Source organism: Lepisosteus platostomus, chromosome 7 (genome assembly GCF_059453375.1).
Source record: "Lepisosteus platostomus isolate fLepPlt1 chromosome 7, fLepPlt1.hap1, whole genome shotgun sequence".
Lineage (NCBI taxonomy): Eukaryota > Metazoa > Chordata > Actinopteri > Semionotiformes > Lepisosteidae > Lepisosteus > Lepisosteus platostomus.
This window is the reverse complement of record NC_142617.1, coordinates 43,279,390-43,298,260: the sequence shown is the minus strand read 5'-3', so window position 1 is coordinate 43,298,260 and position 18,871 is coordinate 43,279,390. Positions and strand designations below refer to the sequence as shown.

General features: G+C 39.2%; 2 protein-coding genes across 16 annotated transcripts in view; both read right to left on the bottom strand.

Moving 5' to 3' along the window:
- LOC148658856 (sodium- and chloride-dependent GABA transporter 2-like) overlaps positions 1-1,722 on the bottom strand; it is a 29,937-nt gene extending 28,215 nt beyond the window's left edge. The window contains exon 1 of the mRNA XM_088640602.1: positions 1,309-1,722. The gene's annotated coding sequence lies outside the window, so the exon portion shown is untranslated. The remainder of the gene's footprint in view (positions 1-1,308) is intronic.
- Positions 1,723-4,623: 2,901 nt separating this feature from the next.
- Positions 4,624-18,471, bottom strand: LOC148658855 (sodium- and chloride-dependent GABA transporter 2-like). 15 transcript variants are annotated; one of them, XM_088640613.1, is made up of 18 exons: positions 14,804-14,883; positions 13,880-13,973; positions 13,348-13,539; positions 12,698-12,791; positions 11,261-11,485; positions 10,968-11,102; positions 10,191-10,331; positions 9,852-9,939; positions 9,627-9,759; positions 9,321-9,455; positions 8,618-8,721; positions 8,121-8,245; positions 7,747-7,859; positions 7,474-7,611; positions 7,117-7,219; positions 6,724-6,824; positions 5,373-5,543; positions 4,624-5,067 (listed from the first exon to the last, which is right to left on the bottom strand). In XM_088640613.1, the coding sequence occupies exons 5-18, from the start codon at positions 11,454-11,456 to the stop codon at positions 4,915-4,917; spliced, it is 1,836 nt and encodes a 611-aa protein (XP_088496739.1). In that variant the 5' UTR covers positions 11,457-11,485; positions 12,698-12,791; positions 13,348-13,539; positions 13,880-13,973; positions 14,804-14,883; the 3' UTR covers positions 4,624-4,914. The 15 variants fall into 15 exon arrangements, with proteins under 15 accessions (XP_088496739.1, XP_088496738.1, XP_088496737.1 ...); XM_088640612.1 differs by having other exon boundaries at positions 11,261-11,482; XM_088640611.1 differs by lacking the exon at positions 12,698-12,791.
- Positions 18,472-18,871: the final 400 nt, after the last annotated feature.

Below are 18,871 nucleotides of genomic sequence, written 5' to 3'. Positions count from 1 at the left end.
TAAAATGCACACAAGAATCACCATTGTACTCCCATGAGAATTTTCTAAAAATATGTTAAAGGAAAAAAGGCTGATTTTTAAAAATAATTTAATAATTTGAGAGAAGACCAGAGGAGGAATTTGAAAACTTGTTTTTTAACAAACAACATTTCAGAAATATGAGAGTGGCACAGTGGTAAGTATTTCTGTCTAGCAGTGTTGTTACCCTCTGGTACTCTGGTTTCCTCCCACAGTCCAATTAGAAGTCATGAGTCATGAAAGAAGAAATGACTGATTTTCAAACCCCCAAAAATTAGAAAATAAAATGCAGACAAGAATCACCATTGTACTCCCATGAGAATTTTCTAAAAACATGTTAAAGAAAACAAGTCGGATGTTTTCAGTCAAAAAAAGTTCAGATCATTGTGATTTGAGAGCAGACCAGAGGAGGAATTTGAAAACTTTAGTGCTGTTACTCTGTGGGTACTCTGGTTTCCTCCCACAGTCCACAGTCCAATTAGAAGTGGTTAGAAACAGATTGAAATATTCTTAGCAGATCAGGAGCATATTGCTGCAGTAATTTGATCGATTCATCAACAATTTTAAAACACTGTATTCATTCTATTTAAACTTTATTATCATGAATGAAATTGGATAACCCAAAAACCATTCCCATATTGAATCACTTTTGCATGCAGAGAAAGGAGGAGAGCACATTGTTGAATATGGTCTAACAGACTCTTGACCAAGCAAAGACCTATATAAAAATTAAAATGGTATATAATTTTTTTTTTTCATTTTTAGTTTTAAATAAAATACAACCAGTCTTGATCATACAGTGTGACAGATCCCCCTAGCTTGGCAGTGCAGCGTGAAGGATCTGTGCACACAAATCCACTTTCATTACGGGAAGCTGACAGAGTCCAGACCATGTAAATAACCTTCCCAATGCCAATAGAGTGTTACTTCCACATCTTTCTCCTCTCGTCCCTTTCAGTTAGTAGCAGTGGAATCTCCCTCGACTTGTTCATTCCCACTTGGACAGACTCCCTCTTTCGCCTTCTTTATCTTACCGGAGTGCTAACACAGCTGCTAGTTATTAAGAAAAAGCTTTAGAGTTAATTAGTAGATTGATTAAGTTAATCAAATGTGAAAAATGCCAAAGGGATGAATATGTTTTATAACCACTGTATGTGTAGGCTGCACTGCATGTACTGCTCAGTGCACAAAACTAGCACGTGGTATTACCTTTGAATATTACATTTTTCATTATAAGTGAAAGCAGAGAATCAATAATTTTGAAAAACACCTGTTACCTTGTTACAGTACCTTGCTGTTGCAGTGTCAAACAAATGACAAAGTTCAAGTGTCTGTGAAGCAGAAGTCCCTTTATTCATTTGCATATGGAAGTCCGGCTTGCAACCACCAGACTTAAAAAATAAGTAGCTGAAGATGGTCCTTTATATCTTAAAACACAAAGAGTTACTATGACATATTCTAAACAAATGATAAAACAGCAACACTTGCCAATTAATTATATCTAAGCTGCAGACTAGACAACAGTTATTTCTTTTCATATTCTGGGCGGATAGCCAGCTTACCAAATACATGCCCCTTATCTTACTGACCAAGGACAGGCAGCATCTTTATATACATTTGAGCACAAAGCCTACGTCAAGCCACTAGACTGCATAGTTTGCAAAAACATACAAAAACAAGAAAATGATATTATCTCACGTCCCGGGAGTCTCTCTTATCTCTTCATTCTTCACTGTCTACAGGAATTTCACCTTCGATACAGTATCACCTCCCAGAGCTATCTTTAGTCTTACTGTACCTTTAGCAGTTCCATTCTATTGTTCTATTTCTTGTAGCTTCTGAGTGGTATTAGGAGGTCTGCACAAACACTGTAAGAGAAGAAAATCTGTTTTCCTTTATCCATCCATACCTAGGATGCACAGGGTATACAAAACTCTGTGGTAACTTTTCATACTGTGATGATTTACAGTTAGGAGATTGTAATGGATTAACTGGATCCAGAGCATTGAAACTGTTTTTGGCCAGTAGAGGGCAGTGTAGTGATGTTCAAAGAGAGAGCTAAAGAAGAGTGATAACTTTCAGTTGTTTCTCCTCTGACTCCTCAGTAAAAAGGGTCAAAAGTCGACAAGGAATGTCAATCCTGGTGTGAGGTTAGACCAGCAACTCTGCGTTGAGTGAACATGGGAGTTCATAGCAAGGTTCAGTCACATGGGGAGAGAAAATGGGAAAAGTTCAGTATTATATACAAATTACTGCTGGTAGAGAGACTAACTGTTGTCTCACTGTTTGAGAACCTGGCCAAACTGGATCAGTAAGTTCTAGGGAAAACAGCTACAGACAGTCAAGATGGGGAAGGCTGAAAACCACACATTTGGAATGGCCTCAGCCTTGTTCTGTATATTTCTGAAGTAACAGAGAAGGTTCTGTGCATATATCCACCAGACCACACTACCAAGCCTGGGGGCCTATCGCAGAGCAAAAATGAGAAGCATAGAACAATAAATATGACAATTGTACTTCATTGCAGATTTTACCATATGAAAAAAAAAAATGTTTTTAAATAATCCTTGAAGAAATGACTTGATAAGATTGTCTGATCAGTTAGATTTATATATTTATACAATGTTAATGTAATGACACAGCTGGAGATTTTCAGGACCCAAGTGCAAGAGATGATATTTTAGTCTGATTTACCATCATCATGAAAGACACTGTACATAGAAAAATGTCTCTTTCAACACTTTATTTTTGTACATGAATGTACCATTTGTAATTCTAATCAACTTTATCATGTCATTTATCTATTACTGTATGTTCAGTAAGATGCACTGTTGTCTCATCTGAACTGGACTCTTGAAACAGATTTCCTGCGACAAGACTGTCCGATCAGTGAGCTTCTACAGTATCTCCTCCATTGTATTTAAACATTCTTATGTTTTTACTTGAACAGCACACAGGGGGTGAGGAAAGCATCTTTTACAGAGGAGAGATTGAATATATTTTTTTCTGCTCATTCATTGAGCAATAGCTTAATTTCATTTAATTTAAATGAAACTGCCCAAAAACTCTTATTCTGCGTTTTAACAATAGTAATAGAAGAAATCTGTTATTCATCAAGATCAAAACTCTTCTACACCCTTAGCGGATACCAACCATACAACTGTCCTCACTCAACTCCTCTGTTTTTGTAGCCCAGGTAGGGGAACATCCACGCATTTCCCAAACCAAGGAGAACTATCTTCTCTGAATACAGGAAAGTGAGAAACCTCCTGTTCTCTACTTCTCTGTGAAGCCCTTAGTGTAGAATTCTTAATACCCTCCTAATTTGGTTACCTGGATGCTTTTTTGAAAAACTGACATAAAAGGACAGTATTCAAATTAAAGTAAATTTAATAAAAACAATGAATCCAACAAAATTTCCAAAATTTGTATGATCTATTGTTGACTTACTGTTGTCCTTCAACTCTATTATTATCCAAAACATATTCAATGAAAGACCTGCTTATACAGTATGCGACGGTGAGCATTTAGGCAGGTAGAAAGAATGTCATTAGCAGTTAAGTTAAAAAAGTAAAGAATCATAAAATTGCTTTAAAAAGCATGAACTTTAAAATGGAAATTCCTTAGATTTTTAACACCCAAGAGTTTACCATGATTTCACCTAGACAGCGATGTGGTCATCTTTTTGACTTCTTTAATCACTAGCAGACTGTAACACAGACTCTGCAGTTAGAATTACTTCTTCGTCCACACTGTACCACAGACAGTGGTAAATTTGAAATTATTTCAGTTTTCTCAGAACATAAATCTATTAAGACCTTTTTTGCAATTATTATTGTGGAATCATTCTTGAAATTAGGATTCCATTAATGATCTCAAACTCAGAATATCAGTGACTTAACAATGGATATTGTTGATAAACAATGGAGACTGAAGCGTGTAACTGTAACGCTGCACAGTGTAGATTGAATGATGGACCCTATGTGGAGCTGTGGAAATCCAAAATGTAAGGCTGAGAAGTAGTCAAGGACGAGTTCCGGGTTCGATACCAAAAATAATCCAGGAGGAGAAGGCAGACAAATCCAAAACGCTAGGCGAGATCGAGGTCAGAGGTTCGAGTATCCAAAAGCAAGAACAAGTAGTTATAAATGCGAGTGTTCAGTGAAACGGAGAAGGTTTAAATATGTTTGGAAGTGGAGGGTGTGTTAACAAGTGAGGCACTCTGATTGGATGAAGGGATAGATTGGCGGCGTTTGCAGGGATTGCCTCCGGCTGGTGCTTGATTGGGGCGAGACGTTTGTGTGGAGGACTCCGATTAGCAGCCGGTGTGACAGTAACCTCATGCTTTCCTCCCATTACTACTAAACTGGAGTCTAGCTGTGTCAATGGACAACAGACACAATCAAATGCGGACTGTCACAGGGACAGAAGGCAGAAGAGCAGGGGATCACACCTGGGACTGAAACCTGATTGCTGGACCCCGATGTCAGGGAGCCCTGCCAGTGATGCCCCTCACCCTGTAGCAATAAGTACTTCTTAGCCCACATTACACCCCATACACCCTGAGCTCCTGAGCGTAGGAACAGGCAAAGCATTAATATGTCATTTCCTGATTTTATCAATCAACTTTATTCATTTCTTATTAATTTTAGTTAAAATTTTAAAATTTTATTTTAAAAAAACACATTTTATTATTACCCTCCCCTCCAAAATATAAGCAGGCCACTTTAAGAGAAGCACCATAAGGGTTGATGACATCAACAGAAGCAATATAGAAATGTCCAGAGTTGAGATAAAATGGGTGAACATTATGAAAAATGACTGAACTGTAAATCAAATGTAAAGATAATAAAAGTGCCTAGTCTGCTTCCGCTAGATCTGTTACATTGCATTATATTAAAGAGGAGCTTCAAGGCTTCCTTCACTCTTTAGCTGTCTCTCTCTACAACTCAACAGAGCTTTGGAGTCTGATTTCAGAGGATCACAGTTTTGTTTCTGCTTCTGATTAAGAGGCAAGTCCTGGGCATGGCGACACAACTGCTGCAGACGCTGGAGAGACAACAAGAACAGATGAGTTTGTTACAGACTCGACTCAGAAGAAGAACAAACAGATACAGGTATAGCTCAGTCACTAAAGAGGGAGGAGCAGCACCTGGGTTAGTGTTCCTGCAGTCCTGGTGAGTTTATACAGCATAACCAGAGGGACATAGATGACCGAGGAGAGAACAAGGAACCAGCCCAGGACATACGCCCAGTCTGGATACACATAGGTGCTGCTGAACTTCAGTGGGGTGAAACAAACTCACATAGTTCAGGATATAGCTCTCCAGTCACTAAAGAGATTGGAACAGTACCTGGCGTAGTGTCCCTGCTGTCCTGGTGAGTTTATACAGCATGACCAGAGGCACACAGGTGACAGAGGAGAGGGCAAAGAGCCAGCCCAGGACATACGCCCAGTCTGGATACACATAGGTGTTGTTGAACTTCAGGGGGGTGTGCTTGACCAGAGAGAAGATGAAGATGCCCTGAAGTAGAGAACAGACTTCTGACTCAGCTTCACTGAAACAGCACATGAGGACTAGAGAATATGCATTAAAATAAAGAATATAGTATAACAATAGAAACTGCTTTATACAGGTGATGTTTAAGAAGATACAATAGTAAAAAATACAATAGTAAAAGTAAAATCAACAAAATTAAAAAGAGCATACAGTTTTAATCATGTTTTAAGCAGAATGTAGGGCAATCAGACATGAGTTTTGAGCTGGGATTTGAAGACAGTCAAAATGTGTCTGCCTAACGGTAAATCTGAAGACCATGTTTGTCTCCTAGAAGATAAAAATAATAGAGAACGGGGCCCAAGACTGAATTCTGTGGCATATCATAATTGACTGGAGCCATGGGAGGACCAAGGAAAAGAAAATGCTGCTTGCCAGTCAGATAAGAGCATAAATCCAGTTAAAACCAAGATAGACAAGAATATTTGCAAGTGAATGATTTACTGTATTAAAAGCAGCACTAAGATCAAGGAACATAAGGATACTTATGTCGTCTGAGTCAGACACAGTAAGTAAATCACTCACAACCCTGACAAGAGCAGTCTCAATGCAATGAATAAAGCAAACACTGGACTGAAATGGTTCAAACAAATCAGAAAATAGGAATGGTGAATAAGAAATCAGTCTGTAGTTTATCATTTTATCAGAACACAAACCTGTTTTTTTAATCTAGGAGTTTTGATTGATGCAGTCTTTAAGACAGTAGGTTACCACACGCATGGGAAATGAACTGTTGATGACGTTGACAATTAACTGGCAGATGTCTGAGAGGCAAGCTTTCAGTAAAGTTGTTGGCATGGCATCTAGGCAACTAGTTTTTTTTGTAGCTGTTAATAATTATTGTATTCGAGATATAGGAGGATCTGGCGGAAAAGAGAGCAGCTCTGTACACTTGCAGGTGTTCATTGTAAGCCTTAGTCTGAAACACTACACCAGAGCTTTTGCTTAAGTTCTCCAGGTGCCATTGAGTTCGTTTCAAATTGTGAAGTTCAGGTTTACATAATGAAGAGAAGCTCTTGAAAGAAACAGAACAAGTTTTATGTGAGGCATATTTAACCAAAATACTAGTCAAAATACTGATATTAAAGTTACTTTCAAGGTCAGTTTGTGTAAAAAGTTCAAGAAGTTGTTAAAGACATGCTCTTACAGTGCACACAACTGGAGTGATGTAGCGCCAACAGTACCAAAACACAGCCAACGGCCGATAGCCAATCATGTCCTCAATGTTGGCACAGAAGAGATCAGCTCCTGCATGAAACCCAGAGGAGAAGATCACAAGCTCAGTAATGACACAACTACAGATGAACAAATGTATTTTGTAGTGCAGTCTGAATACTTTGAGAGTTTTGTGTATTTTATCAGCATGTAATTTATCTGTACTAAGCTGCAGGAGTAAATCTTTGTAAAAGCAGTTCTCAAATAAAACTCTATGAGAATTATGGCAAAAATTGGAAGAAAACAGATACTGACCAATGAAAACCCCCCACCATTAATAAGAATGAATAGAATAATAGTAATAAAGATTAACGTTAACACCTACCATATACCCATCCAATACAAATAGTCTGAAATATTGCAACAAACAAGAGGCAGGCCCCATTGCAAGCATAGTAATCAACCAACTGGAAGATGTATATTCCACCCTGGAAAGACAGAGAAAATTTTGCCATTTAAAGACATGTGAAGTGACAACTGTGATTTTACATTACGTACAGAGGTACAACTATGATTGTCTTCTTTTTGGCATTGTGCAGTGCCAACACTTACTGAAACTGTTGTTTCTAAGTTTCTTTATTCCCATGAGCTTCTTAGGCAAATCTGTTGATCCTTAATTCAAACCAGACCATTGCAGGTCTTGCTGATTGATTATCAGGCCCCTCAGCCCTTCATTCCTCACCTCAGTGACCATGAGGAGCCCAAGCAGGAAGCAGACCACACAGAAGAGGAGCAGAAGGAGCTCCCGCCGGTATCCTCTCCGGAAAATTGTAGGAAACAAATCCACGATGGCCGTCATCACGGTTTCAATGCCCACAAACTGCAGAGAGCAAGATAACAGAGAGCACAGACACCTGAGTCAACTCACTCCCAGAACACACAGTCCACAGAGCATGCAAACACAGGTTACCCCTTTGGATATAAAGTATTGTACTGATTCACAAGACGGTCTCACCTCTGTGTCTATTCCCAGCAGGAGGACCATGATGAAGAAACAGACAGCCCAGAGCTGGGGCAGAGGCATCATGGCCACTGCCCTCGGGTACGTGATGAACACCAGGCCAGGACCTGAACAACCAACATGGGGGAGGCAGGGAGTGAAATCATTTCAATTATAGAAATCACAAACTAAATCTGAGAATGCACAGTTGAGTACAATTAAAATTAAGTCTTTGTCAGTGAGCAGCTATATGAATATTTAAACCAATTGTTCCTAAGGGTAAAAGTAAAGGTTTTCACAGAACAGTCCTGTAAGATTTACAGTTACAAAGCACACTCCAGTCAGAGGAGACCTAATGAGACAGTAGATGTGGACAGACTGTGGCTCACCAGACTCAGCAACTAGCGAGATGTCCACTCCCTGCTCGTACGCCATGAAGCCCAACACAGAGAAGATGGCAAATCCAGCCACAAAGCTGGTAGCACTGTTCAGGAGGCACAGGTAGAAGGAGTCCCTGCATGAAGAGAGACCATGGTTACAATCATTTCATCACAACCACCACCCACCCTAGTGTGGGGCCTGAGAGACACTTGCTAACAGCAGGACCTATTGGTCTAGGCTGTACTGCATGTACTGATCACAGTTTGTACTCATAGGATACCAGGTTCAGCAACTGTACTGCAGTAAAATTTTGACAGCACCTACAAAATTTGTCAAGATGGAATGCTTTATTAATGGAAGAATTAACTCAACTCCCATAGAAAATGATAAATTACTAAGGAAAGGAGTGCTTAAACAATGATTATGAAAAATGTCAGTTTATGATACTTTGCTGTCTACAGGAATTTCACTTTGATATCATTTTCCAGAGTTACCTTTCTCTTACCTGTAGCAGTTATTGTTGTATTTGTTGTAACTGCTGAGTCCTATTAGCAGTCCTGCACAAACACTGTAAGAGAAGAAAATCTGTGTCCCTGCATCCATCCATACCTAGGATTGACAGGAGCACAGGTTTACAAATCTGTATGGCAACCACTTGACAGGTTAAAAGGTTAGTGTAATATACAGTACCAACTACACTTTGTGTTAGGCACTGGTATCATGTTTTGAGAATCTGGCCAAACTGGATCAGTTGATCAGTAGATCTTCTTGGGAACATGGTTAAACACCATGTGAAGACTGGGAAGACTGAGAACCTGGGATTTCATCCTAACCCTGTTCTATACATCCTTGCAGTACTTTTGTGGATTTGTGTATAAATCCTCTGGACCACAGCAGTAGGACTGGGGGAATCGTCATAGAGATGAATATACTGTCAGTGTTTGAGATAATGATGTTATTGACATAATCATGGTTCCTACTTAGCATTCAACTACGGACTATGCAGACTAACAGTACAAGACTCTGCTGTAGACTCAGGAAATGTACTGTCAGAGGCATAGAACCAAACATATCACAATCTTAGTTTAATGTAGACTTTATTAAATGAAAAACAAATTGCATTTTTACATATTTTGAAAATAGATTTTTGCAGTTTTGTTCCACATGTTTCTCATGCTAGAGGTATGCATTACACGTCGAAGGACCACCTGTGGGTCAGTGAGCCGTGTTACATCAGGGTAGAGGTAGAAGACCAGTCCATCAGCAGCTCCAGGCAGGGTGAGTCCTCGGACCAGCAGCACCACCAGCATCACATAGGGGAAAGTGGCTGTGAAGTACACCACCTGAGGGGGCAGGGAAACCATACATATATGGACTGTTCATTTCAGATCTGCAAGTAATTTATAAAACTACCATATTAGGAAGTTAACCCTGTTTTTATACTTCAAATTGCAATCTTGAGAAAGTATCTTACAAAACTAAGATGTTATGCAGTTCAAATACACAACCCTCACCTTCCCTGAGGACTTTACTCCCTTCCAGATAGAAAAGTAACAGATGATCCAGGCCAGCAGGAGACACAGGGCCAGATCCCATCTCAGACTGCCCACCTCATCGATCCCACCAGAGATACCCAGCACCCTCCTGCTGCAGAGATGACAGTGCACATTCAATATTATTGTAAAAACAACTTGCAAGTGCCTGTAATATAACGTTAGTGATGGGTTTGCCTAACCTACTTCCAGAACTCCATTACAGCAGAGGTGGCCCTTTCTGCTTCTGTCCTGTTGAAAGTGAGATTCTGCTTGTCAAACTCCACACAGGCATCTGTGAGATGACCAACAGAATGGAAGAAGTGTGTGACCTTGTGTTAAAGATAGCAAGAACTGGTGAGAGTGCAGAGAAAACAGGATCATTGCTCTGCTAATACACAAGCATCTGAACTTTCGACTCCATTATTGGATGCCAGTTTCACTAACTCCAGTGCACTCACCCTGGGAAAAAGAGCATCTATGAAGGCTTCATTTTCAATGCTCTGAGTTTTGAAAGGGCTGCTAGTGAACACTTATTCTCAGTACCTGTGTTCCAGGTGTTTCTGCAGCTGTCCCAGGGCAGTTCAGAACTGAAGGAGGAGAACAGGTAGAATAAGGTCCAAGCCTGGATGATGATGTAAACAGCGCTGCTGTAGATCATGATCACCACAGTACAACAGCCAATGCCTGTAGAGACAGAATCAGGATTAGTCTATTTCTATAGTAATTCCTGTCTTCTGATAGCTGATAATGGTGCTTAACACATCAGTGGGCAATTTATAAAATGCTTGTTATTGTCTCATATGTATTGTAATAAATTCACATATTGAAGAACATTACTTTTGGCAATTTGTGAATAATTTGAGACTTTCGCTCAGTGATATTTTAGTTTGATTTACTATCATCATGAAACACATCATACAGTGAAAATATCTCTTTCCACACTTTATTTTTGCATTCGAAAAAATGTCATTTGTAATTTTAAACAACTTTCTAATATAGTTTGCATAAACATTTGTAGTCTAAACATTACAATGCACTGTTATTGTATCTGAACTAGATACTATGATGTTCATAGGATCAAGCTGTTGAAACAGATTTCCCAGGAATCCTTCAAGAAATGGCTTGACATGTCTGATCTGTCAGCTTCCAGCAGTCAGATAGCCTCCTGTTGTTTTAAAATATACTTATGTTCTCAGTTGCATTAGTAATTCACTGTTGAGTATGTTTTTCAAAATTCTGTTGTGATGAATTTTAATAATGATTGTGCAGGACAGTGTAATGCAGAGAAGCTGTAAAAATGAATTGAAACAAGAAGCTCACCTTCAAACAGGGGGCAGATCTTCCTCCAGCAGGTGACGCCCCCCTGCCTGGTGTACTGCCCCAGAGCCATCTCCAGCAGAAACAGGGGGAGTCCGCAGGTAAACAGGAACAGGACATAGGGGATGAGGAAGGCACCTTTTATAAAAGAGAGGTTAAATATCACAAAAGATATCATCCCTTATTAACTTTTTCCACAGTGAACCTCTTTTTTAGTTCCACGTCACCATGTAAAAAGGTTGAGGAGCTAGAAAGTTCTAAATGCTTGGTGATTTATGATTACTGCCCTCACTTACCTCCCCCGTTTTTGTAGCACAGGTAGGGGAACCTCCACATGTTGCCCAAACCAACAATATTTCCAGCTACAGCCAAGATGAACTCCCTCTTTTTTGCCCACTGGCCCCTCTCCTGGATCTTCTGCCCCTTCTGCTCCAGCCTGTTCCCCTTTACTGAGAGCTCACACTGGGCTCCTGTCTGCAGATCCCTGGCCATCCCAGTTGCAGCCCAGTGAAATATGACTGCTTTAGAGAACAATGTATTGGGAATGAGAAAACAGGAAAGTTTCAGATACTGAGGCTCTAGCTCTTAACTGAGCAGGCTTGAAGCATATTTATAATTATTTTTGAAAAAGTGATCCATGTTAGGCTTTAATGAGCGAAGAAGATTTTTACAACCAAAGGAAAGAACAGGTACTGTATGCTTGGATCAGAAAAAATATTATATCAATCATTTTGTTAAAAAATTGGCAATTCAGAAAATAGAAAACAGAGGAGGATAAACAATAATCAAAATAAATAAATATAACCTCCAAATGTCAAAGATATACAGAAGTGCTTGGTATATATCACGCTGCAACTCACAACCGGCAACCCACTGAAGCGAAACAGGTGTGAGCCTGGTCAGTTCCTGCATGGGAGACCTCCTGGGAAAAACTAAGGTTGCTGCTGGAAGAGGTGTTAGTGGAGCCAACAGGGGGCACTCACCCTGTGGCCCATGTGGGTCCTAATGCCCCAGTATAGTGGCGGGGACACTATTTTGTAAACAAGCGCCGTCCTTCAGATGAGATGTAAAACCCAGGTCCTGACACTCTGTGATCATTAGAAGTCCCAGGGTGTTTCTTGAAAAGAGTAGGGGTGTTTTCCCAGTGTCCTGGCCAATTTTTCCATTGACCTTTACCAATCATAGCCTCCTAATAATCTCCATCTATGAATTGGCTTCATTACTTTGTTCTCCTCTCCACTGATAGTGTGGTGAGTGTTCTGGCGCACTATGGCTGCCGTTGCATCATCCAGGTGGATGCTGCACATTGGTGGTGGTGGAGAGGAGTCCCCATTACCTGTAAAGCACTTTGAGTGGATTATCCAGAAAAGCACTATATACGTGTAAGCAATTATTATTATTATTATAGTTTGAGATACCTGAGTTCTTTATTCACTGGCTGAGCTTTGGTGAAAACATAATAAATGAGAGGCAAACAGGAGAAGCAAATAATTATGAACAATAACCCAGCTAGTTGGCTCCCAACATTCAAGATATGCCAGTTACAAAACAGGACATCTCAAAGGCCGTGGAGGCCACAAACTGAATGGGAATCAGAGACTAAAATGAACTCAAGAAATGAAGTTCAAGATATCAAATTAGATGAGATTTGATTTAAATCCTATCAGAATAAAATACTAGATATATCTTGTTTGATTTTTATCCTAGAATCTCAGGTGACAAGGTTTGCTTACACCCTAGAAGGGATGCCAGATGCCAGGCTCACAGACACTGGATGTGGAGACAGCTAACCAAGCCAGCAGGACGTCAGGTGGTATGAGGAAGCCACTGTGTGAGAGCAAGTGTATGACCTCAGGCTCATCTTTATCACTGTGGTACCACTGTGTTTTCACACAGATCTTTACTTAGCAGGTTAGTGTGTGGTGTGGATTCCCCTTATATACCAAGATATACAGGAAAAATTAATTAATTGTTTTTCAATCATGTTTATCAAATGACAAGGATAAAAAAAACAAATGTGAAATGTGCAGGTCAATAAAAGCAAATGGATTTATATACATTTTCCCCATTTTCCCCAGATTTTGTAAGAATATTTGATTAATCATAGACTGTCCTTGGAAAAGCTAAACAAAGACACAGGGAAGAAAGCACCTCTGTACCCCATTCTAGGAACTTGAAATTAGTGACGAAAAAAGGACGTCAACAAATTATTTTTCTTTTAAGTCAGAAATGACAAACTCTCACAAAAATAATCCACAATGATGATGAAGAAAACTCAATTGCTTTGCTATGTTGAGTAAATTAAGATAAGACAAAATCACCTGTTTGACTAAAAGTTAGAAAATTAATTTTGTCACATGAGGTTCACCATTCCTACATTTACCTTCTGTCTGGCAAATAGCAGTAATGGTTATCTTGGGGCTGCAAGGTGACTTTTAAGTGTGGTAATTGGGAAGTACAGTGATGAGCTGTTTGTTTTCCTTTTCTCTTTGTTTTCTATTGATCGCTCACTTCCTGCCAGTCATATCCACACTACGGAATCATGAACCCTTTTTGTGTGTTGATTGATGGGCACCTAGATAAACAATAAGATTCAATGCTGTACTGATTAGATTAAAAAAACAAGAGTACCTTATGATAAAAAGAAAAACCAAAGAGTCCCTGAATTTACATTCTTGAAGAACTTCAGCAAATGAGCTGGAAGTGACCACTTTTGTTAATCTTTTCCTGGTACCAACTACTTGTGTTAAATGGACGTCAATTAAGGGACACTAGGATCCAGGAGAGTAAAATCTTTTTGTTTACTGGTATTGGCTTTATGGGGCTTTAACGATCAAGTTTGTGATCTATATCAACACTATTTTTAGCTTTAAATTCGGTCATTGATTTTATTCTCTAGTAGTAAGCTACAGTACCTTGTTACAGAGGATCTGTTGATTAAACAATCAAATGGATAAGATAGCGACATCTTTTGTAGAACAAGGCTCTGACAGTCAACCACACTTTCAGCTGGAAGAAACAGATCTGACACTGGCAATACTTCATATATGATAAATTAATATATATATATATACCTGTATAAGATATTAAACAAATTCAGTGACTACATTTAAGTGACTAAAAGTAAGAGTGATTTTAATATAATTTGAGTCAGCTCATACAAATAAAAATACAAATAAAAATAGATACTTCAGTCAACCTGACTTAACATATTACTAAAACAATGACTAAAACAAAACTGATGACTAAATGAACTCTGCAGAATTATCATGGAGCCTGTCAGACATCCTACTACAACATACAACAATACAACATGTGAGGGCTCTGATCTATCCAGTGAAGAGCATCCTATTTCACATAGTCATTTCAAGGTCCATTTTCACATTAATCATACATATTCACAGCACCCTGGAAAACAAAGAACTGCCTCAATGTGATTTTATTGAAGGTATCATTGGAGTGTGAAATACAAAAAATGTCTTTAAAGGAACCAGAAGACAACTGTAAAGAACAACAAACAAGTGAATTGAGACAACTGGACTGATCAGAGCCCAAGGACAGTGGTAAGCCCTACCTTTCACATGGCCAAAGCAATGGTCAGTTCTTACAGATTCAGGACATACGATGGATAGAAGACTAGAGCAAGACATAAACACTTTTTGCTGTTAATTGTTCCTGACTGCCAAGCAAAATTGACTGCAACATACTGCTGAAAACAAAGCAGACACAGTGTAGATTCAGCCTTAAAATATGTGGCCTGGTTCATTAAGGTTGCCTAAAATTATCAGATGAGATGTGAATATTCCTATTTAAACTCCAGATCTACTGTCAAAACTCACCTCACTTGTTTTAATAGCACAGCTCGGGGAACCTCCACCCAGCAATGCATCCACCGACAGCCAAGATGAACCTGTTTGCCCACTGGCCCCTCTACTGGATCTTCTGCCCCTTCTGAACCAGCCTGCTGCTCTGGACTGGGGCCTCACGCTGGACTCCTGCCTGCAGATTCCAAACTGTTCAACCTTTACACCTTGGAAAAGCTCGGATCTTTCTTCTGTAAAGGGCAAGGGGCTGGGAAAGAGACAACAGGACAAGCAAAGGACACCTGTCTTATCTAAAGATGGGAAAGTGAGTAACCTCCTGTTCTCCAGCTCTCTGTTAAATCATTTGTATAGAATTCTTAATATCCACCTGTTTTGCTTTCCTGGATGCTGTTTTGAAGATTGACAAAAAGATATGCAAATAAAAAATCGTAACTCGTAACTGTCTCATTTCCAAATGTTTATAACCTACAAATTTCCAAAACTCATCCCCAAATTAGTTCTTTGGCCAAAACAAGTATGAAGAAAACTTGTAAACAGTAAGCATTAGTGCAGAAGGAAGGGTCACGGAAACAACGGTCATCATAGGTGACTTAATAGAGAAATGTATGTTGAAAGATATAGTACATTTTCAGAGTATTTAGACTGACTAAGACCCAAGTGTTTGACGTGATCTCAAAAGATCGCATGTGGTTGTTTTTCGTTCTTCTTTAACCACTGGTGTTATCGATACTATACTTTGTTGAATGTTTTATTGCAAATTATTGTTTTAACCAAACACGTCAGTCTGTTTAATTCATCAGCTAGATCTAACAGCCTTTTAGAATAGTACATTTGAAATCACTTCAGATTTCTTAAAACATTAATGTATTAAAATCACTTTTTCGACTATAATGGTTGGATCTTTCTTGTAAGTAACATTACAGGTAATGGGGATCCCCTCCACCACCGACAATGTGCTGCTTCACCTGGATGATGCGACGGCAGCCATAGTGCGCCATAATGCTCACCACACTTCAGCTAACACTGGGGAGGAGAAAAGAGTGTTAAATCCAATTCATTGATGGGGATTCTTAGGAGGCCATGAGTGGTAAAGTCCAATGGGAAATTTTTCCAGGACCTTGGGGTAACACCCCAACCGTTTTCAAGAAGCTCCCTGGGAGTTTTAATGATCACAGAGAGTCAGAACCTTGGTTTTATGTCTCACCCAAAGGATGGTGCCTTTTTACAGTATAGTGTCCCTGTCACTATACTGGGGCATTAGGACCCACATAGACCACAGGATGAGTGTCCCCTACTGGCCCTGGAACCTTAGTTTTTTCTAGGAGGTCTCCCATCCAGGTACTGACCAGGCTCACACTTGTTTAGCTTCAGTGGGTTGTCAGTTGTGAATTGCAGGGTGATTTGTGCTGCAACTGTATGCTAATTGCAAGTGAATCATAGGGCTACTTCATTGTTATAATTAGTAAGTATTGGAGTTTGATGATTCCCTGTGACCCTGAATTGGAGGAGGCAGTAAGGAAATGAATGGATTTAGTTCAATGGATTTAATTTAATGTAATTCTTTGCTATCAGAGTGATTATTTGTACTTCAATTAAAGTTCTACTGTCCAAATTCACCTCCACCCATCAACCGATCCAGCAAAAGCCTGCTTCCCTGGACTGGGGCCTCACACTGGACACATGCCTGCAGATCCCTGGCTGTTCCAACTTCAGCCCCTGTAAACAAGAGGTAGGAACGGAGAAAATAAGAAAGGTAAAAGAGAGCTATCTTATCAGAAGACAGGAAAGTGAGAAACGTCTTGTTCTCTGTGTGACAAAGTTTAATTAAGTTTGTGAAGGCCTAAGAATTGTAGCACAGTCATTTCCAAATGTTTATGATGTATTATTTTCGAAATCTCTGAATGATTTCCTTCTTCAAAACATGACTGAAGAGAAACATCAATATAGTGAGCATTACTGCAGAAAGAAGTTTCTCTGAAACAATGGTTGTGCATGAAGCATGAAGAAGCAATGGTCACCACATCGTAACAGAGAAAATAGAAACTTAACCCTTAAAGAAACTTAAAAGTTAATAAAACTTAACTTAAAGTGAATAAGACCCAAGAGTTTGACAGATTTTACACAGATGACCAGAAAAGAAACTGATTTACAGAATAAGAATAAGAATACAGTCTACCTCAGGCAGCCCTACCAGTGATACACCTCACCCTTCAGCTACTCATGCATCTCACCACACACTTCACCACTACGCAACAAGTTCAGAAGCAGGTAATACATCAACATGTTGTGTCCTTTCAATTCATTATTGTCCTCTCAAAAAAGAAGGTCAGACTGCAGTAACAGAAGCACAATAACACTTTGACCACATCAGCAGCAGCAACACAGGAATGTCCAGTTTCGCAAAGTGAGGAACAGGTGTTCTTCTGTAATTTCAATATGTGTTCTCTTGACAAGGACATCATTTGACTACGAGTCATGAAAGAAGAAATGACTGATTTTTAAACCAAATAGAAATTAGAGAATAAAATGCAGACAAGAATAACCATTGTACTCCCATGAGAATTTTCTAAAAACATGTTAAAGAAAACAAGTCGGATGTTTTCAGTCAAAAAAAGTTCAGATCATTGTGATTTGAGAGCAGACCAGAGGAGGAATTTAAAAACTTTAGTGCTGTTACTCTGTGGGTACTCTGGTTTCCTCCCACAGTCCGCAGTCCAATTAGAAGTGGTTAGAAACAGATTGAAATATTCTTAGCAGATCAGGAGCATATTGCTGCAGTAATTTGATCGATTCATCAACAATTTTAAAACACTGTATTCATTCTATTTAAACTTTATTATCATGAATGAAATTGGATAACCCAAAAACCATTCCCATATTGAATCACTTTTGCATGCAGAGAAAGGAGGAGAGCACATTGTTGAATATGGTCTAACAGACTCTTGACCCAGCAAAGACCTATATAAAAATTAAAATGGTATATCATTTTTTTTTTTCATTTTTAGTTTTCAATACAATACAACCAGTCTTGATCACACAGTGTGACAGATCCCCCTAATTTGGCAGTGCAGCGTGAAGGATCTGTGCACACAAATCCACTTTCATTACGGGAAGCTGACAGAGTCCAGACCATGTAAATAACCTTCCCAATGCCAATAGAGTGTTACTTCCACATCTTTCTCCTCTCGTCCCTTTCAGTTAGTAGCAGTGGAATCTCCCTCGACTTGTTCATTCCCACTTGGACAGACTCCCTCTTTCGCCTTCTTTATCTTACCGGAGTGCTAACACAGCTGCTAGTTATTAAGAAAAAGCTTTAGAGTTAATTAGTAGATTGATTAAGTTAATCAAATGTGAAAAATGCCAAAGGGATGAATATGTTTTATAACCACTGTATGTGTAGGCTGCACTGCATGTACTGCTCAGTGCACAAAACTAGCACGTGGTATTACCTTTGAATATTACATTTTTCATTATAAGTGAAAGCAGAGAATCAATAATTTTGAAAAACACCTGTTACCTTGTTACAGTACCTTGCTGTTGCAGTGTCAAACAAATGACAAAGTTCAAGTGTCTGTGAAGCAGAAGTCCCTTTATTCATTTGCATATGGAAGTCCGGCTTGCAACCACCAGACTTAAAAAATAAGTAGCTGAAGATGGTCCTTTATATCTTAAAACACAAAGAGTTACTATGACATATTCTAAACAAATGATAAAACAGCAACACTTGCCAATTAATTATATCTAAGCTGCAGACTAGACAACAGTTATTTCTTTTCATATTCTGGGCGGATAGCCAGCTTACCAAATACATGCCCCTTATCTTACTGACCAAGGACAGGCAGCATCTTTATATACATTTGAGCACAAAGCCTACGTCAAGCCACTAGACTGCATAGTTTGCAAAAACATACAAAAACAAGAAAATGATATTATTATCTCACGTCCCGGGCGTCTCTCTTATCTCTTCATTCTTCACTGTCTACAGAAATTTCACCTTCGATACAGTATCACCTCCCAGAGCTATCTTTAGTCTTACTGTACCTTTAGCAGTTCCATTCTATTGTTCTATTTCTTGTAGCTTCT

Coding starts and splice junctions, on each gene's coding strand:
- LOC148658855 (XM_088640605.1), bottom strand. Junction 8,722..9,320: donor CACGGCTCACTGACCCACAG/GTGGTCCTTCGA, acceptor TGTCAATCCTAG/GTATGGATGGATGCAGGGAC. Junction 7,612..7,746: donor TGCTGGGAATAGACACAGAG/GTGAGACCGTCT, acceptor TGCTCTCTGCAG/TTTGTGGGCATTGAAACCGT.